At 42.3% G+C, this 20,246-nt stretch overlaps 1 protein-coding gene across 4 annotated transcripts in view; it reads right to left on the reverse strand.

The window, feature by feature from the left end:
• Window positions 1–18,905, reverse strand: part of VAV3 (vav guanine nucleotide exchange factor 3) — a 435,514-nt gene extending 416,609 nt beyond the window's left edge. For 3 of the 4 annotated variants that reach the window (XM_086391510.1, XM_086391513.1, XM_086391512.1), the window contains exon 1: window positions 17,693–18,905. In XM_086391510.1, coding sequence (XP_086247636.1) covers window positions 17,693–18,202 — 510 coding nt within the window. In that variant the 5' untranslated portion in view covers window positions 18,203–18,905. Of the gene's footprint in view, window positions 1–16,158; window positions 17,405–17,692 lie in introns of those variants that run through there. The other variant, XM_086391511.1, reaches the window with a different exon arrangement.
• Between the last annotated feature and the right edge of the window lie 1,341 nt (window positions 18,906–20,246).

Genomic DNA, 20,246 nt, shown 5'->3' on the forward strand with positions numbered 1-20,246 from the left:
ACACCAAAGTCCTTGTTTTCAACGAAGACTTTGAAGTCTTGCCCTTTCTTTGTCCATTAGAAATATTTCTCTACAAACCATCTGACAGTATGTTAATAAGAACTGCAAGAATGTTTTATATCCTTTGACCTGAAAACTTCATTTTGGAAAATAAAGCTGAAGGAAATAATCCAAGCAGGGAAAGAGGAATAATCTGTACAAGGGCATTTATAATCATACCATTTATAAAAGAAAAGAACTGGAATTATAGCCAAGCTCCCGGGATATACCATAATGGAAAAGAATATTTTAAAAAGACTGCTTATGTATAAAACTAAGTCACTTTGTTACATAGCATATTAGCACAACACTGGCAAATCAACTGTACTTCAATAAAACATAAATTTAAAAACATAGATGAAACTAAGAGAGAGAGAGAGATCTGTAAGTAACCCAAGTGACAATTATGTAAACAGGAGAGGACTCATCATCATGTTCACAGCTACATACTACTCCAGTATTACTTTCTATGTGATCCTGAAAAAGGATTCAGTCCTTGCTCAAGTTCTTCAGCTGTAATGATTAAGTTATCTTAATGAATTTCTCAAGCATCTAGGGAAACTGGCATTAATAATACCAACCATAACTGCATTTAGTTGAAGAACTGTTATTACCTCTCTCTAATGTGCATATTGAAATGCAGAGACATTACTTTGCCAACAAAGGTCCGTCTAGTCAAGGCTATGGTTTTTCCTGTGATCGTGTATGGATGTGAGAGTTGGACTGTGAAGAAAGCTGAGCGCCAAAGAATTGATGCTTTTGAACTGTGGTGTTGGAGAAGACTCTTGAGAGTCCCCTGGTCTGCAAGGAGATCCAACCAGTCCATTCTGAAGGAGATCAGCCCTGGGGTTTCTTTGGAAGGAATGATGATGAAGCTGAAACTCCAGTTCTTTGGCCACCTCATGTGAAGAGTTGACTCATTGGAAAAGACTCTGATGCTAGGAGGGATTGGGGGCAGGAGAAGGGGACGACAGAGGATGAGATGGCTGGATGGCATCACTGACTCGATGGACATGAGTTTGAGTGAACTCCGGGAGTTGGTGATGGACAGGGAGGCCTGGCGTGCTGCAATTCATGGGGTCACAAAGAGTCGGACACGACTGAGCGACTGAACTGAACTGAATGTGCAAAGCTCTGAGGAAGGAACCTGTCATATATCATCTCACCTAACAAATACCCTAACAACATACAGAGTAGACGGTGCTGTTCTCTACAGGCAGCTGAAAGAATAGAGAGGCCAAAGAGCTGCCCTAGACCCTACAGCTAATCAGTACCACATCAAAATCAGGATTCTAAAACCCATGTTCTCTTCACTATAAATGCCACTCCCTGATTATCAGAGGAAATGGAGGTTCAGAGAAATTGAACAAACTAAGACTCAGAGATCAGAAAGCTGGTTAGTGACAGCACGAGAATTTCAATGAAGGTCTCCCAATTTCAATATAGACCTCTTGTTATATCACAGTTGTCATAGGAGAAATCACCAATAGATAGATAAAACTATACATATTAAATCACATTTAAGCCATAATATTCTAAAGCTTGGATTCAACTGACCTAAAGAAAACATCTGCAGAAAGACAGAATACAACAGAAAATAAAAATTTGCAAAGGCTAACAAAAGGTTATCCATTCAAAAAGCTGTAGGAAAAGCCCTGTATCAAGAAAAGATTACATGGGGTGGGGGACAGAGGACCTCCCATTATTACTAAGTGCCTACTATGTCCTAGTACTGTGCTGGCTGTTTTGCCCAACAGAATTTACTTGCTCTTTGCACCACTCTGCAGGAAGAATCTTATTTCACAAGACAGACAACTAAGATGGTGAGAGATTACGGGATTTGCCTATAGCCACAGCCCAGGTGGTATGGTGTGAACCCAGGCCAATCTGATACTAAAGTTCATATTTTTTCAATAAACCACACTGCCTCCCACTGCAACACAATTGGTAGAATTATATTTTTTTGCATTCTGTGATTAAAATGAAGGACAGAATAATATCTGGCATTCTTGTCCAAGCAACATTAAGGCTAATGTTATTAAATAGTCATGCAACAGCCATTCATATGAGCACTCACTCTGTACCATGTATGACTTGGGAACATAAAGTTGAACAAATGGTCCCCAATCCCATGGAACTCAGAGTCTAGGAGAAATAATGCTTTTGTGCCACCATTAATGAATATCCATATTCTTGGCAATTTGGGACACATCTGTGATATCTCTTTTGAAATGGCAAAAGCTCAGCTCTCTTAGGAGCTGAGTAATTCTGGATGGCTAAATTTCTGGATAGAATTTGCTCTTTGAAGCATGAGATCTTTGACTTCACAACTTTTCTTATTTAATCATTTCTCAATGCTTTTGTCAATTCTCTCAGGACATTCTGAGTTCCAATGCCTGAGATCTTGTGCTCCCCATTCTCACTGATTCCCCTTTACTATTCTGTCCAATGAATGGACTGATAGATGGATGGGAGTGAATAAGATCTTCATAATAAGTACCTCACATAAGCAATTCTGAACTCAGTCACTTTCCAATCTTAGAGAGTTTTTCTGGTTTGTTTTTAAGGAATAATACAATTTAAACTTATCTTGAAGTTCTGGGTCATTATTAGCATTGTGATCTGAGAAAAAAAATAATGTGCTATGATTCAGGAAACCAAGTAAACTTGGGAAAACTGATGCATATATTAGGGGTCTTAGACTGATCATTTTTAAAATGAAGGAGCTGAACTACAATTACCTCTGAGGCGTCTTCCAGCTCCACAACCGTATAACTCTTTGAAAATAAAATCAGTTACTATAATGGTCGATTCACACAGAACCATCCTTCACCTGAGCCTTATGTAGTATGTTAATTAGTTTGGCTGCATTCTCCATAGTCCAAGATGCACGTGGTTTATGAGCTCCTGAGTCCATGATTTACAGTTTTGACTCCTGGCCTAACTTTCAGTTCTCTTTTCTCATTTTAACTTGCAACTTGTAATCTCCTTGAACTTGGAGGGGGAAAAAAAAAGGCTTAATGAAAGGAATGGAATCTACATTTATTGAGTATCTTCCAAGTGCCAAATAAAATATGCATGACTTTAATTAATTTAATCCTTACAACACTGCAAATAGGTATTATCTCTATTTAATAAATGTGGAAACCCAAGATCAGAGTTATTAAGTTGCCTAAGGTTGTAAGTAGCATAGCTAGGGTTCAAAGCCAGGCTGATGGCTCCAAGGCCCACGTGCTTTCTACTACACAATGCCACGTATTAGAATAGGGAGTAAATTAAAGGTCCTCAGCCTTGAAGTCAGAATCTAGGAACTCTTCCTAATGATTACATAAATTACATTTAGCTTATTGCAAGTACATGGAGTTTAAGAAATTCATTTTCCCTCTTCTTCTGTAGAGAAGGGCTTTATTAGTATTATTTATTATTATTTTTAAGTGCACTTTTTTACTTAGCTTATTTTATAGAAAACCCAGGAGGGCTTCAGGTAGTTATCAAATAAGCGAGGATACCAAAAAGCTTAGTGCTAGCTAGGTGAGAATTTATATATATCATTTAAACCGGTGAATCATTTACTAAACATTGAAGGGAAAAATTAAATCCTTTACCAAATTTTACTACTTTTCTCTTAACTAAGGTCATTAAATATAACCATATATTTTAAAAGATTAAGCTTTACTATCAGGGCTGCTGCATCAATATGCTCAAGAATCCAGCTTCATGTTCTAGAATTTATCAGGATGAAACAGATAAACAATAATTATATCACATTCTTTCCTTAAACACTGTCTCTGGAGGCACCAAAATCTTTCATGTAGGTGCTCATCCTGAGCTCCAGAAATCTCAGTACCTACTTCCTCTTCACTGCAGATGAATGACTTATATTCCACTGAATCTCCAAGTATAGTTTATGGGCAAATGCAAGGTTCTATTTTCAAGTACTCTGTCATTCAACTTCAAAAAGCTGAAGTCAAGCATTTCTTGTGTGGCTGACTACGAACTAAGCTAACAAACTTTAACTAGCCAACAAATGCTTTTTCATATGTGCAAGTCAAATGCCAGGGAATTTAATAATCATCTGCTAAATCTGCACTTTGGAGTATCAGTAAGTGATCAATAATTCTAGATCTACTTTCCTTTGTTAGGCACCACATATGTGATTAAGTGGAAGTTGCACTAATTGAAAGATAACATTACCATTAAAAAAAGGCTCACTAAAATAAGCAGACACTGTGAACTGTTTACAAGGGGGGACATGCAGCCTCAGTCCTGCTGGGAAATGACAAAAATGACTTGGGAGCTTCTGGTTTGTCGGTTGATGTTCACTCAAACACACCACTGGGTTCTGCAGACCACAAACCAAAAGAAGTACTGCTCATGCAGAGTGCTAAACTTCTCAGAATCAAAGTTTTCATAACACCTGGTTCCCTCGGGGATTTTCATTGATTAAATATTCCCTTCGAGACCCCAATTCCTCTCTTGGGAGTCAGAAGGCCAAAAACTGTACACACGTACTTGGAAAGTTCGCGACAATCACTCCCTCTCGTAACAGTGATAATGGTCACCATCACAGGGAGTGGATACGATGGACTGGGCCAAGGACGAGTTCAGGAGGGTTGGGTGGTCATGGTGAGAGCCAGGTGAACTTGCAGGGACTGGGGGAAAGTCGGGGACTCAGGGAGTCTGTCTTTAGCAGACTGGAGTCTGAAGTGGGAATGAGAGGAAGCCAGAACATGAGGTATTACAAAGCAGTGAGAAAAGAAGCATCAGGCCACAGTGAAGCTGGACAGTGAACGCAGGCTGCGGTGCTGACTTCAGCAGCTCTCTTCAGCTCACATGCGAGAACAGGAAAGCCTATGGAGCAGGGGGCTCCAGGAAAGCCCCTCTGAGGTCACAGAAGGCGAAGGGAGTCTGGGTGAAAGCGGCTGGCTGCAGATCCAGACCGGACTGAGGAGTACACGGCCAGGGGCAAATGGACCAGGGAAGGAGGAGTGGTCAATCAACTAAAGAGCACAGGGAGGATGAAGAAGGGTTCAGACAGGTGTGAGGGCGGGAGAGGTGGCCAGCCAGGAGGTTAGAGGGAGAGCGAGCAGGCCTCCACATCCTCTGTCTCTCACACACACACCCCACCCAGTTTTCTTTCACAAACCTTCTTCCTCTCTAGTAACCACTCGCATCTGTCCTCTTCCTGGTCTCGTCTCGTCTCGTCTCACCCAGTTGCATGCACTTTTGCACTGACCTTGTGGCATCCAGTGACTTACCTTCTGTCTGCATTTTTGCAAAGGCCTCCCTCCAAGATCAAACCTGCTTTCTCCCAGCCCCTCAAAAGCAGAAACTCCCTATAATTTACCTGTATGCCTTCAGTGCCCTGCACACAGGGGGAGGCACTAGATAAATGTCTATGAAAAGAAATACCATGAGCCAGGCACACACGCAATCCACTTTGTGCCATTAATGTCATGCCCTGCACATCAGCAAATTAACAGTGCATCCAAAAGAGCATCACTCACCTACCAGATATTTGCCATGTCCATCATTCTAACTCACGAATCCCTTCCCATCCCCCTGTCTTATAAGGGCACGTCCGAGGTAAAATCCATGCTCTAGACTGAAAGCAACACAGGGTCAGGGACTGACTTTTATTCACCTTCGAATCCTAAGCATCTACTACAAAGCCCAATATTTAGCAGACAAAGGGATAATTTGATTCATCAATCAGTCATATGTACAAATTCCCATGAAAACAGAACCAAACAGAAAGCAGAAGAGCTCTGAAATTACCAAAAAGCAAATAATCCACAAACTAGATAATCAGACTCTAAAATGACTGAAAACTGCTTTTACTATGTTAAATGCTTCTATTTTAAACACAGAAAACTTCAGTACCAACATAATAATGTCACTTTACGTTTTCAGAGTAGGCCTTGCTTTCTCCGAGCTCCTGCAATTCACCATCCATCAGCTAAGCTAAGCACCAGGAATAGGAAACTTCACTGAATTTGGAATTAGGACAGCTGGACTCAAGTCCTGTCTTTACCACTTCCTGTCTGTGACCTTGAGAAAAGTCCTTCAGCCACTGCACATCTCAATTTCCTTCTCTGCAAAGCAGAGATAAGATCTTGTTCTTCCTGCCTCTTAGACCTAAGAGGATCAAGGAGGTAAGGGGAGGAGGAAGGAAATAAAATCTTGCTGAATACTTACTATACCCAGACATTTTACATATATTACTGAATTCTCACCACAATCCTGCAAAGTAGATTTTTACTATTTCTAGCCTATTATAGGAGGAAATTGAGACTCAGCAAGGAAACTAACAATTTTATGAACTTGGGAAAAGTTAAGTGCCAGAGGTAGGATTCAAATATTTCTGGCTGGTCCCAAAGCTCTCCTTGTGAAAGATTAAATGAAATCTAAGTATGTGTAAAAAAATTTAGCTGCTTTTTACCAATTACCATATATGTAAGTATTTTCTATCATTGCTTTAAGTATGGAAGGTGGAGACAAAGAGAAGCAGCTATTTGCTAAGGCCACATGTCAGAGACAGAGATGGGGCCAGAACCTGGGTCTCCTGACTTGTGGCCTGAAGTCTTTTCATTAAACCACCCCACCCCACACCCCCAGGAAAAGGCTCCTGACATTACTGGGCACAGAGGCATGATGCTTGTTTTTTCAGACCAGCTGTTACAGATCTATTTTAGGACAAGCACTTTGAAAATCATGGAAGGTGAGTATCAAGTGTTTCATTAAATATTCCATATTAATTGACCCTTTAGAGAACTCCCATGTGAGCAGCATATGCTGCCGGCTTCCTGTTAAGCAAGCCACTGAGAAGCTGACTACACTTCTTGCAACACATATTTTGAAAGCACATTCAGACAGCAGCACAAAGTACAATTTGAAAATAGTTTTCCATGAAAATCAGAAGTAGCTACTACTTCTCTGGCCATGCTTCTGTCCATTAAATGCTCATGACTGGGGAAAGGCAGAATGTAAATTTGTGACTGTCCTTAATTCCAAGCAGGGTCTGTGTTAACAGGGGGAAAAGAAACAAGAGTGGGATATAATACTCCAAATAACAGCTAACAATAGATGTCTGTGAATTTATAAGAAGAATGGTTATAATATGGAGGGTGGGGGAAGTGGGGAGGAATAATCATGTGAAAACATGCCATGTAAACAATGGTATTCTGCCCAGGGAAATGTGAGCAGTCCTGACCCCACTCAAGAGCAGGGCATTAAACTACATCCTGAGAACCAGCTGTCACAAGGCACGGTGTTAAAAGGCCAGAAAGGACCTGCTATACACTCATTGTCTCCTTTCCTCTTGTTACCTTTCCTCAGCTTTTCTGCCTTTGTTTCCTTTCCCCATCAAATACCTGTCAAAAGCCTCTCTCCCATTTTACACTGATACATGTGAAAAATATGGATAAAACCATCCAGTTGATACATTCAACTGTTGTTTAGTCACTAAGTCCTGTCTGATTCTCTCGCAACTCCATGGACTATAGACTGCCAGGCTCCTCTGTCCATGGGATTTCCCAAGCAAGAATACTACAGCTGGTTACCATTTCCTTCTCCTGGGGACCTTCTGGACCCAGGGATCAAACTTGCATCTCCCACATTGGCAGCCGGATTCTTTACCTTTGAGCCACCAGGGAACCCCGATTCAATACCCTAAACCAAAGTTGCTACTCACCATGCAAATTCATATGGCGGTGCTATGTTCAAGAGCCACAGAATCAATCAGAACATTCTTCCGCAGGAATGCCACAAGAGCAAAAGACAGAGGAAAAAAAGAAAAATTCCTCATAGCTCACTTTCAAATTTGCCAATAGCCTTGCAATTGGGATCGCAGTTCACTTTAAATGTTTTCATTCTAATCTTGCCTCTATCATGAACTACTTGTTAGGACAAGTTACTAACTCTTCTTAGCCTTGAAGAGTATCACGAGGATGAACAGCAGTGTCCCTCTCCTGGTGCTGTGATGACTGGCTGAGATAATGTGAGCAGTGTTAATACATTGCCTGGCATGTTTCTGCAAAAGCAGTAGTAATAATCATCGTAAACGTAGTTAACATTTATTGAGCATTTGTTATGTGCCAAACACAGGGATAATTAGTTCATTTGGTCCTTTCAACCACTCTAGTTCAAAAGAACTCTAGGTAGGGTCTTTTATTAAGTCTGTTTTGGAGATGAAGAAGTTGAAGGACAGACAGGTTCAGGCACTTTCTGGTAGTCACTCAGGGGGAAAGCAGCAGTATGTAGCAGAGTAATGTTATCTGCTACTGTTAGTAATGCTGCTTAAGGAACAGATGTTTCTGGCTTGTAATGACATAGTGCTCAGCACATAGTATTACATTTTATACAGGTGTGTTTGACAAGGTAGTAAAGAGTGAGTTTCATAAATACATCAATAAGTTTCACTAATGCCTACTTATGTATGCAAGAAACGTATGAGTCCCTGGGTCAAATTCTAGAGATGCATATAAATGAAAAAGCCTATGATAGCCTCAAGCAGGCTCACAGCATGGAAGGGATAAAGATAAGAAAAAGCTTGCAAAACAGTGCCAGGAATGCTGCCCTCCACCCCTGTACACTGTACAGTGTGGCACAAAGCAGTAAGTAAGCCACACACGTGGGAGGGGTAGGGTGACCCTCACTGCAAAGTGCCCTTGAACCAAATCTTCACTCAGACTAATGAGAAAGGGCATTTAACGTGGAGAAATGGGCAAACGCAAAGGCAGAGAGACATTTAACAGCACAGTTCATTTGAGAAGCCACAGAAAGGTCAGGAGCAGAGTTGAGAAAGCTTTCAGACATGAAGCAGTACAGCCCATGGGCCCCTAAGTGCTTACTGAGGAGCTTGGATTTTATCCCATGGTCCATAGGAAACCATTAAACAGTTATAAGGAGGTAGACGGCAGACCTGCCCTAGTTGTTCAGGTTAAGCTTTAGGAGTCCTTACTCACTCTCCATCACTCCCGACGGTCATGGGCAAGTCTTTGTGTCTCTATCTTGAAAACGCATCCTGTGCATGCCAACAGAAAGATCCAGGAGACAATAAAAGACATAGGAAAGCACACAGATAGGGTGAAGGAGGGCTGGCCTTTGCTAAGAGCACTGATAATTCATCCACAGAACACGAGAGAAAGCATCGTCTACGGGTTAGATGCAGGAAGGTGGGAGCCTGAAGAAACTCTCCTCTGACTGTGTCTGTTTTCTCAGAGGAGTAGGAAGCAAGATCACCAAGTTGAGAGGAAGAATGGATATGGAGGTTCAAGAAGAAAAGGTACCAAATAGGCATCTGGGAGAGTCAGAGACTGAATGGTCTAGGGAGGTTTTCCAATTGGTCTCAGTACCCCGTTATACTCCTAACAACATAATTATTGAGAATCCTCAGTAGCTTTTGTGTTTGGGAGTTTATCTATCAACACCTAACATATTGGAACTTTAAAACGGAGAAATCTTTAACATATACACAAACATACAACCACAGCAATGACAGCAGCATGTAGCTTGGGGAAAACTCCACTATACACCTGTGAGAAAATGAGAGTGAGAAAAGGCAAATAATGTCTTAATATTATTTTTAAAAGTTTGACCTTAGGGAAAAACTAAAAGCATTTGAGGGGCTATCAGAAGTCTCCCTCATAACTCAGTTGGTAAAGAACCCACCTGCAATTCAGGAGGCCCTGGTTTGATTCCTAGGTTGGGAAGATCCACTAGAGAAGGAATAGGCTACCCACTCCATTATTCTTGGGCTTCCCTTGTGACTCAGCTGGTAAAGAATCCACCTGCAATGCAGGAGACCTGGGTTCAGTCCCTGGGTTGGGAAGATCCCCTGGAGAAGGGAAAGGCTACCCACTCCAGTATTCTGGCCTGGAGAATTCCATGGACTGTATAGTCCATGCAATCACAAAGAGTCGGACACGACTGAGTGACTTTAACTTTCACAGAAGTCTCCAGATCATACTTTGAGAATGTGTGGTCTAGAGAAATGTAATCAGGTGGCTGAGTCACCTACCTGAGGACAGGGATGTGGAATTTAAAGTTAGTGCACGTAGGAGGCATAGGTTTTCCTCCACTGGGTTCAGCAGCTGAGCTACAGGCAGAAAGTGGAGAGCTGGATTTAACCAGGGTTGTATTTTAAACAGATTGAATATCCCTACCCAAGAGAAGCTAAGGAAGTAGCTACAATGGCCATGGTATTTAAGATGAGCAGGAAGGAAATGAAGACATGAAGGCAGTGAAGAGGTGGTAGGACCAAGAGTTCAAAAGATTACTGAATTTTAGGTATTAGTAGAATAATCCAAAAAGGAAGGATTAGTAAGAGAGTAGGATGCTTGAAACAGAATACGGAAGGTAACTGGTAACAACTTCAAACTCAACATCCAAACTGTCTATATGCCCTTCTCTCTGAAATCTGCACCTCCTCTCTATTCCCCTAGTCACCCAAGCCTAAAACCTGAGCTCATCCTGGATACTTTCCACTCTCACTGCATCTAAGTGGTCCCAAATCTGATCCATTACAACTCTTCATCATCTCTCATCTTTCTTGCTCCTCCCTGTGCCTTCACTCCAGCCCCTTCTCATCCAGCGGCCTCATCTACGCTTGACTGAACTTCAGCAGGAGTTCTTCTCACACTCAGCTCCATCCTGCCCAATTCACCCTTCACTCTGCTGTGGAAGAACTTTCCATGGTGAACTCTGATCATGTGATCTTCATGCATCCATCTATTCATGAAGAAACTATAACCCCAGAGATGGGGACATAAAATAGGCAGATATAGGCTATCATCATGAACACCAGGTCCATCAGAGTATGAAAAGGAGGTAATAACACAGTGTCATGAAATAATACAGAGGATACACACAAAAAAAGGCAACAAAATAGAAAACTCAAAAATTCTCAAGGTGTTTATAGAGAAGCCAGTGAAAAAAGTTAAGAAAGAACATAAAAAATACAAAAGAACCAGAAGAGTGTAGTGTAGTGAGAATTAGAATTTCAGGACAGAAGGAAAGTTAATAACACAAATTGCCACTGCAGGTTTAAGGGGAAAAAAAAAAAAAAGAGTATGTTGTATTTGAAACTTAGGATCCTATTAGCGGTGATCTATACTGGATCAACCCTATTTGCATTACAAATATGATATAATTTTCTCCATCTTAGGAAAAAAAAAAAAAAGGCACTGTCTCATTTTCTTCACCCTGACAGACACAGGATTGTACCTTACCAGTAAAGCTTTGGCACGCCAATCCTTTATCCCAGGCTCTGGTTCCTAGAGAGCCCAGGTTAAGCCATCAAGTATGCAGACAGACAAAGTGCTTAAGATGCCTGAGCTACTTCACATGAAAAGATCTTGATTGGTGTCAAATTTAAAATTATGCTGGCCAAAAGAATAAGCCAACAAATGGCAAAGAGGTTACTGACTCCTGAGAAGAAAAACTAAATAATGACATTATTCTGAACTGACTGGCTAAAAATGTACCGGCACACCACTCTTTTCGGACAAGGATAGCCCTTTTTTCCCCTCAACCATATAACCCAGTAATCTTCACACAGCAGTAACCTGGCCATAGGGATGCAGACTTGCATTTGGAAAGCACATCTTAATATAATTATGGTTTTCAAACAATGTACAGTTATGTATAGCAGAAATAAACTTCTCTTTAAGCAGTAACAGCCATAAAAACCCAACTGTGTAGGTGAAAAAGACAATCATTGTAATATCAGTTGTAAATAAACTAAATACTAATTGAAAAAAAAAAAAAACCCAACTGTGTGTTAGGAGCTTTGAAGGAAATCCTGGGGACAAAAGTGAATTCTTTAAGAAATGCTACATTACCAATGCTTAGTACTCGGTGAAAAATATTATGTTGGGGAAAAAAACATGGACATCAATGACTGAATTGAAATGATATTCAGCAGAGTAGCCATCAGAATGAAAAGTTTTAGGAACACATTAAATATATTTCATATGTGTATGTGTTAGTCGCTTAGTCATTTCTGACTCTTTGCGATCCCAAGGACTGTAGCCCACCAGGCTCCTCTGTCCAAGTCTCCAGGCAAGAATACTGGAGTGGGCTGCCATTCCCTTCTCCAGGGAACCTTCCCAACCCAGGGATCGAATCAGGTCTCCCACACAACGGGCAGATTTGTTACAATCTGAGCCACCGTGGTGTAACGGCAACCCACTCCAGTTTTCTTACCTGGAAAATTCCATGGACAGAGTAGCCTGGTAGGCCACAGTCCATGGGGCCACAAAAAGTCAGACATGACTGAGCAACTAACACTTTCTGGTTACATATATTTCACTTATTTTTTTTTTATATACATACACATCTTTTCCACACATACACATATATACAACTGTGCCATATGATAAAATTTGTCTAAATCTAAAAGAGCTCTTGTAATTGGTATTACATAAAAATTCTATATGATAAGAAAATAACCCTTTTGATCTCTTTTCCCCTAGTAGCCACTATCCCATTTATCTGCTCTCTCTACAGCAAAATTACCCCCAAGCACATGACTATCCTTGTGGTCTAGATCCCCTATTTGTCCTTCTTCTCCAGGGGAGTGTTTGCCCATCACACCCCAAATCTGTTTCTACCAAGGTCACTCAAGTATTTCATATTGCTTAATAGTCCATCTTCATTCCTGTTTTCACTTGAACAACATTTACATATCTAATCAGTCCTCCTAGAAGCACTTTATTCACCTGATTTGCTCAAACCACATTCTGCTGGCTTCCCCTCCTACCCTGTGGCCATTTTCTCTCAACTCCTCTACAGGGTCTCATCTCTCTACCCTTGACACATGGGCAAGCCCCAGGGCTCACACCTCTGACCTTTTCTTTGGACACTACTCCCTACGTGATACCATACACTGCCAGGATTTTAAATACCATCCATACTCTGATGACTCTTAACTTTATCTCTCCAACTTCTGAAGTTGCCTGCTCAGCATCTACATGCCTGATGGACATTTCAGACAGAACTAATTCCACATTATCCTCCCCTTCTCTCCACCTCCCATCTTCTCCATCTCAGTCAATGAAGAACCCATCAGTTCAGTTCCCCAGGCCAGAAACCCTGGAGCCATTCTTGGCTCCTTTCATACCTGCCATCTGATGCTGTCAATAAGTCCTTGCCGGCTCTACCTCTAAAATATACCTAAGGCTGGATTCTTTCTCACCCTCTGCCCTGCTATCACTCTGGTCAAAGCCACCATCATCACTGCTGGAATGACTGCCCGAGCCTGACTCTTCCATCCTGGCTGCTCTGCCATCTACTTTCAACACGGCAGCCAGAATGACCCTACTGAAATTAAATCAGGCCATGTGATTCCTATTTTGCTCAGGGTGAAGTCTTAAGTCCTCCACAGCCCACAAGTGCTAAAAATCTAGTTGCCATCTTCTCTTTGACCTCATCCCTACCACTCCTTCCCATACTTACTCTCCTCTAGCCATTGGCCTTCTGGACGTTCCTCCAGTTTACCTGCCATTTAAATACCCCTCACGACCTTAGCACGTGGGTGTTCCTTCTGCCAGGAACTTGCTTCTTCCAAACATCCACATTTCTGCCTTCTCGCACTCCCTTCAGGTCCTGCTCAGTTGTCAGATCCTCAAAGGAAGCCTTTCTTGACTACCTTCCATAAAATCAAATCACATTTCCCTCTAGACCCTTACTCAGGCTCACACCTCTTCAGAGCCCATCACATTATATAGCCGTTTATTTATTGTTCCTCACTAAAATATAAGTCCTTTTAGGGCAGGGATTCTATTAATAGAGTTTACTGCTCCAAGCCAGTACCTAAAACAGTGTCTGGCACATAGTAGGAACAAAGTATTTGTTGAAGGAACCCTTGAAAACTGAATAAGTCATTTTAAGAAAAGTCAAAGTTTACCTATACTGTATACAGTGGTCAGTAAATTTATCAAATGTGTTATTACCATCCTAAGACAAAGCAAAATTACAAAATAATAAGACTAGAGAAACTGCCTGCAATGCAGGAGAACTAGGTTCAATTCCTGTGTTGGGATGATCCCCTGGAGAAGGAAATGGCAACCCACTCCAATATTCTAGCCTGAAGAATCCCATGGACAGAGGACCCTGATGGGCTATAGTCCATGTGGTCACAAAGAATCGGATACAACCGAGTGACTAACCCTAAGATTAAGATAACTTCACTGACATTACATCCGTGGTTGATTACAGGCATTTATGGAGACCTTCTTAACCACCAAAAGTGACGTCAAGCCCAAAACCCAGTCTTCCATAAAGCACCTCCCCAGTACAAATAGCACAGGAAGGCTCTTCTCTTCCAGAATCATGTATATCCTTGGTATCCTATCTGGAACACTGCTTTGGATGAAAAGTAAATCTGTCTAATATATACAGAGATCAGATTTCACAGATTGTGTGGATTTTCATGGATCATCTGGGTTTTATTTAACTTTTATTCTTTATAATAAAAGGAATATGTTAAGTATGTAACTGTGATTAATATTTAGCACTTTAATAAAATAAAATCTAAATCAGAGTTAAAAAAAAAACCCTATATTAAACTGAAGAATATTCTCTTCTTTCAATACAAGACCCCCAAAAGGCCGATGTCCATAGTCAAAAACAATTACTAAGTAAGAGAATCTAGATCCCATTTATAATTTTATTTTGGAGGACAGTTGATTAGGACTCCAAGATTCAGACCTAAAATTGTTTAATTATTTGAGGGTTATCATTTTTTAACACATATAAGGTAGAAGACTAAATAAGAAGAGTGGATGAAATCACATTCATTGGAGATAAACATTATTAAAAGAGGCTACTCATTTTAGCCTTTCTGAAATATTAAAAACAAGCAATAAACAAGATACTGATACACTAGAATTTCTAGTGTCAATATCTGTTCATAACAGTCTCAAATACCACAAAACTCTGAAGTGAGAGTCTCCAGTTATTTCCTGGCTTAGAAGATCAGGTGCTAAAAGAGTCTATTTCAAATTAATATCTTCAACAAAACTTAAGCCAGGTAGACAGAATGAGTCTTAGATATAGCAAAAGCCACAAGAACTAGTAATAGCAACTCTAAATTCAGAAGAGTAAGGTCTGCTGGGACATATGTCAGAGTTTCACTGAGTTATTAGATTATTCACTATAGTGTATGAATTGAGCTGACAGATTAGGAGCCTTATAACCAGAAGCAGATGGACCCTTCACCAAGAAAGACAGGAGTAGTTAGAGGCAGAAATGTCAGCCCAAAGGAACTTGTAGACCTTGCAATTGATAGAATTTTGAGTGTAACCTTTTACCCTTAATGTGACAATAGCAAAAAAAAAAAAAAATGTTTTAAGTAATTTTGCTAAAAGTGAACACCTATTAAGTGCATAGTATCTGCCAGGCACAGAAGATGTATTAAGTATGTCAATGAATTATTTAATGAAAACACTACTAAGTCTCATTTAAAGATTTAAGGACAACTTACATAATACCTGTGCAGCACTCAGCTGTTCAGCAACCTTCTCTCTGCAATGTGGCCAAGAATCAGGAAGACAGCAGAAAGAGACATCACCGTATTCAGGTACTAGCCTTCCATGGTTCATTTTTGGAAGAAGTCCAGACTCACAGAAAATTGTTGTTTAGTCACTAAGTCATGTCCATAGAAAACTACTGCAGAGAATTTGGACCCAGGAAGCTCAGGGTTAAGAACACCAAAGCACAACAGCCTAAGGAAGCTCATTCAACTGTTCAGCTCATTATAACATGGTGACTTATCTGATAGAATAGTGTAGTAATTCCTTTAGGGCAAGGATCCTGAAGTGTTCACTGTTGTATTCCCAGTAGGGAATAGAGTTCTTAGAGCAGTGTACGAGCCCAATTTTCATTAATGATGCTTATAATGACGATTCTTGGTCGTCAGAAATATTAAATTACATCTACTATATTCTACCAGGAGAACAAAGAGCAAAAACACATTTGAAAAATTTTTCATCCATTGTTAATATTGAAGTAAAGGTTAGAAAGTTGAAACAGAGAGAACATCAACTGTCAAAAACACTTGATTATTGAGAACCACTTAATGAACAACCCCCAAGGGTTCAGTTGCAGGATACATACCACACTACCTGCTGGTGGACCGAAACATCCTAAGGCCATAGGCCAGGTGGAAAATGGGGATCTTCAGACTGGATAATCAGTTGCAGCTCCCTTGAGAACTCTGTGCAAAGCAGCAACTTCCAGCTTAATGGAAGTCTGTTAAATCCTTGGACAGGATATTCCGAACTGTGACAACTCTTAAGGGGTTCATGGAGTTAGCCAACACCACCCCAGAATATGGGAAAGTATGAAATAAATTATCTCATTTCTAAAACCATATGGTTCTCACCACTTACAAGCCTGTTCTTTCTTGGGAACCACTAACCAGCAGGTTGAAGGTAGACAGGCAAGGTACGCAGAACTGGAGGTGCAGACGGGCCCTGATGAAACGCTGACATCCAGAAGAGAGGAATGTGCGTGCTCTAACTTTAAAAACATAATTATTACATTATATCGAGTCTGCATTATATAAAGTTCTGCTGTAAAAGGCACTGTTCTGGTTGCTAAGTAGCTGAGGCTCTGTATCATTCAGGATTAGTGCTGCTAAAGTGTATCATGTAGGGAACTGTTTCCTCTCCCTTTCAAGCTGAAAGTGTTTTTTTAAACTCTGAAAGTGGCTTTTTCTCTAAAATAGAAAATAGATGTACTGAGTTGTGTTTAACAGCTTTCTGCATAAAAACTTTCTGACAGGACCAAGAAACTACCATTCCACTGTGTAGCGACTTACAAGTTTAGGATGCACACAGCCTTCCAGAGTTGCATTTTTTTTTTTTTTTAAAGTCCTCAAAGAGGCACCTCCAGGAAGGGCTCCAGCCACCGAAGCCAAGAGTGCACCATACCACCTGAGCAAGCACTGAATGAAGGCAGGCGGAATCTGGAGCGAAACTTCTCGTTTCCTGCCGCTGTTGAGAGAGGCTGGACTGGCTCCTTCTCACATGGCTTAAGACGAGCTATAAACACAACCATGAAGCTTGCCAGCTGGCCCCAAGCTCAGGGGCTTTCAGGGTAGCCGCTACGTTGTGCTCCCTTTTCCGCCCTTTGGCCAGTGTCATTCCTGTACAGATAACGGTACCGGAACGCCCTCCACTTCCTAGAGTCCTCATTTATGTCATGCTTCCTCTTTCAAGAAAACATGGGGACGAAATGCAAGCAAAAGAACTAAAGGCACAATTACCCCCATCAGCTCCTTCCATGCCTCCCCATCGTTATTAAAAAAGAGCTAGACCAAACTCTTTTTGTTGCGCCCAACACACACACACACCCATCCACCCACTCACCCCCAGTAGGTGAAGGGCACCTTAGGACAGCTTGTTCTTTCCCGCCTCACAGAAAGCCCTTAAGAAATCCTCATACCATCTTAGGACACAGGGCTCTGGCATTCAACTAAAGATCTAAACCATGTCAAGCCAAGGTACAAGAAGCCGAGGCGGACCACAAAGCAGAAGGCAGGGCAAACAGAGCGTACCTAGATGTTTGCATTTACACAAAGACATTAGCCGGCTGATTAATGGGAGATGCCGGCTGGAGGCGGAGGCGACCGCGCCGGCCTCGTTACCTGGGACATCTGCGGCCTCAGGTTGATCTCCTTCAGGTTGATGGAGTGCGCCCGGAGGTTGTTGAGCAGCTGGCAGAGCAGGACTCCATCGCGGAGGGTCTGGGCCAGGTCAAACACCTGCGCCGAGTCCCAGGTCACCCGGTGGTTGGCGGGCAGCACCTTGCAGTGGATGAGCCACTGGGCGCATTGCTTCCACGGCTCCATGCCCGACGGCGCCTGGACGCTGCCCGGCCGGGGCAGGCAGCGGAGATGCAGCCGCCGCCGTTCCTCCGCTCCGCCGACGCCAGCCGCGGCCGGCCCCTTGCCTGCGACGGTGCGAAGGAGCAAGCGCCGCGGCGGGCGGATCCCGGGCCCCGCGCCGGGCTCGGCTCCGATCCCGGCCCGGGTCCGCCGCCTCCTGGCCGCCGCCGCCGCTAGTCCCGCGCGCTCTTCGTGCGCTCCCGCCGGCTCGGCGGCGGCAGTCGCACACAGGCTTCCGACTTGCGAGCCCGGCGCCGGGCGACTGAGCATGCCCAGCGCGCGGGCCGGTCTCGCTGCCGTCTGCGAGTCCCCAGAGGCGCGGGTGGGAGAGCGCGCGCCGCCCTGGCCCAGGGTCGACGGCCCGAGCGGGGAGGAGAAGGGAGGGGAGCGGGGCAGCGAAGGGGATCCCTCAAGGCGCCCCCGCCCACCACAAGCCCTCAGGTCGGTGGAGCTCGCACAGCCCCAGGCATCCGGAGATCTCCTGCATGGGGAGAGTGTGTCTAAACAGTGTAATTCGGTGGGGGCTTCTATTAGGACCTCCAAAACACAATTTTTAAGGGGTCCGAGAGGAGCGAAGGATTAATTGGGGCATCCGGACTCCCCAAAGAGATGAAAAGAAAAAATAAATAAATAAGGCGGCACAGGGCATCTTGAGAACGCAACACTGAAAGTTACCCCTCACCCCTTCCACCTTCTAAATTCTCTTCCTACAGATAACTCATGTTCCTCAAAGTTAGTTGCTAGTGAGGATGTTTTGCCACAATAAAAGCGTGTATCTGGAGACGCCTGCCGAACCCACCCCCACCCCTCCCCGCAGCTTATTTCAACGCGATGTGTTTTTCACTTATAGATGGTTTCCCTTTCCCGTCTTGGGCTCGGAACTGTTTGGCGTCGCAGTCCTGGCCCTTTCACTAAAAGCACAAAACCTGCGGGAGAGAAATAGGCCTGTGAAACGCCCACCGAGCCACTGCGGCCGCACTACGCATGCGTCGGCGACGGGCCGGTTTTGAGCGCGTAGGGAACGCTAGTTCTCAGCGGCACGGGTTGGGATAAGTTTTGAAACCTTTCGTAAAAGGTGGAACGTGAACCCAGAACTCGAGAGCTGGCTGAGCAGTGCATTCGCATTTCTTAAATTTTGGGGGACTCTTAACTGCCCCCTTTTACTCCTATTGCCCCTCAAAATAAAAAATGGTGTTTAAATTATTTATCATAATTTATTACCACTTGAACTTTCGCACTTCTGCGTAAATGTGGTCCTGTATCTCTGTTTCGATATATATTCTTCACATTTTTTAAAATAAAAATAAAATATGAAAACCGGTGGGATTTTAGATCATTTTTTATTTTACTATTATATTTCTGTAGCTCAGATGTTCTATTATGAACCAAATTAATTTTATAAGCAGGTCAAAATGTTATTCTTAAAATTGTATCTGCTCTGTTAAGGACAAGCACTGCTTTTCCACTAGCCTGTGACAAGCACAGCACACTGTACACTGAGCGTTAAACAATAAATCGGCCTGAGGATTTCCTTTCCTCCCAAGCATCCTTTCCCAGCAACTTCCTCTTGTGTTCAAATCAGATTGCATCAACGGTACAGTGTTTCCTAACCTGTAATCTTGACAAATAAATCATACAAAAGTTTATTGCTTCACACCTGAAACTAACACAGCATGGTAAGTCAATTATGCTAAATGTTAAAAAAAACATTTTTTTAATAAACTTTATATATCATCTTTAGAAACACAATCCAGCACATCTGAATCATTATGTAACAAAAGGTCCGGCATAAGGAGAAATTTAAATTAGAAAGGAAGTTTCGTTAAAAAGGAAGAAATAACTAACAAAAATATAAATTTTGTTTCAGGTAGCATCAGATCAACTTTGGGTGTTTAGGACATTTTCAAAGCCCAAAGTATATGTATCAGGAAGGAGAACTGGGTTTAGAGTCTCAGCACTCCTAGGTTCTAGCAACATGCCCTTGGGAAAATGATTTAATTCCTCTACATCTGTAAAATGGGGAAAATAATATTCAGCTCACTGTCTGGTCATTCAGATCAAATGATACAATGCCTTGCTATTCAAGATGCAGTCTATGGAGTGACAGCATCACCCAGGAGCTTATTAGAAATGTAGACTCTTGGGCCCTACTCCTACACCGAATGAATCAAAGCTTACATTTTAAAAAGACCTCCAGGTGACATATATTTACATTAAAGTCTGAGAAGCACTGATACAATGCCTAAGACATGTGACGCCTAACAGTAAGAACTCAATAAGCATTAACTAATAGCTCTTAGGTCACAAAAAGGCA

The sequence above is a fragment of the Bos grunniens genome, chromosome 3, assembly GCF_055505025.1.
Source record: "Bos grunniens cultivar Pamir isolate PY7600 chromosome 3, Bosgru_T2T1.0, whole genome shotgun sequence".
NCBI classification, from domain to species: Eukaryota; Metazoa; Chordata; class Mammalia; order Artiodactyla; family Bovidae; genus Bos; species Bos grunniens.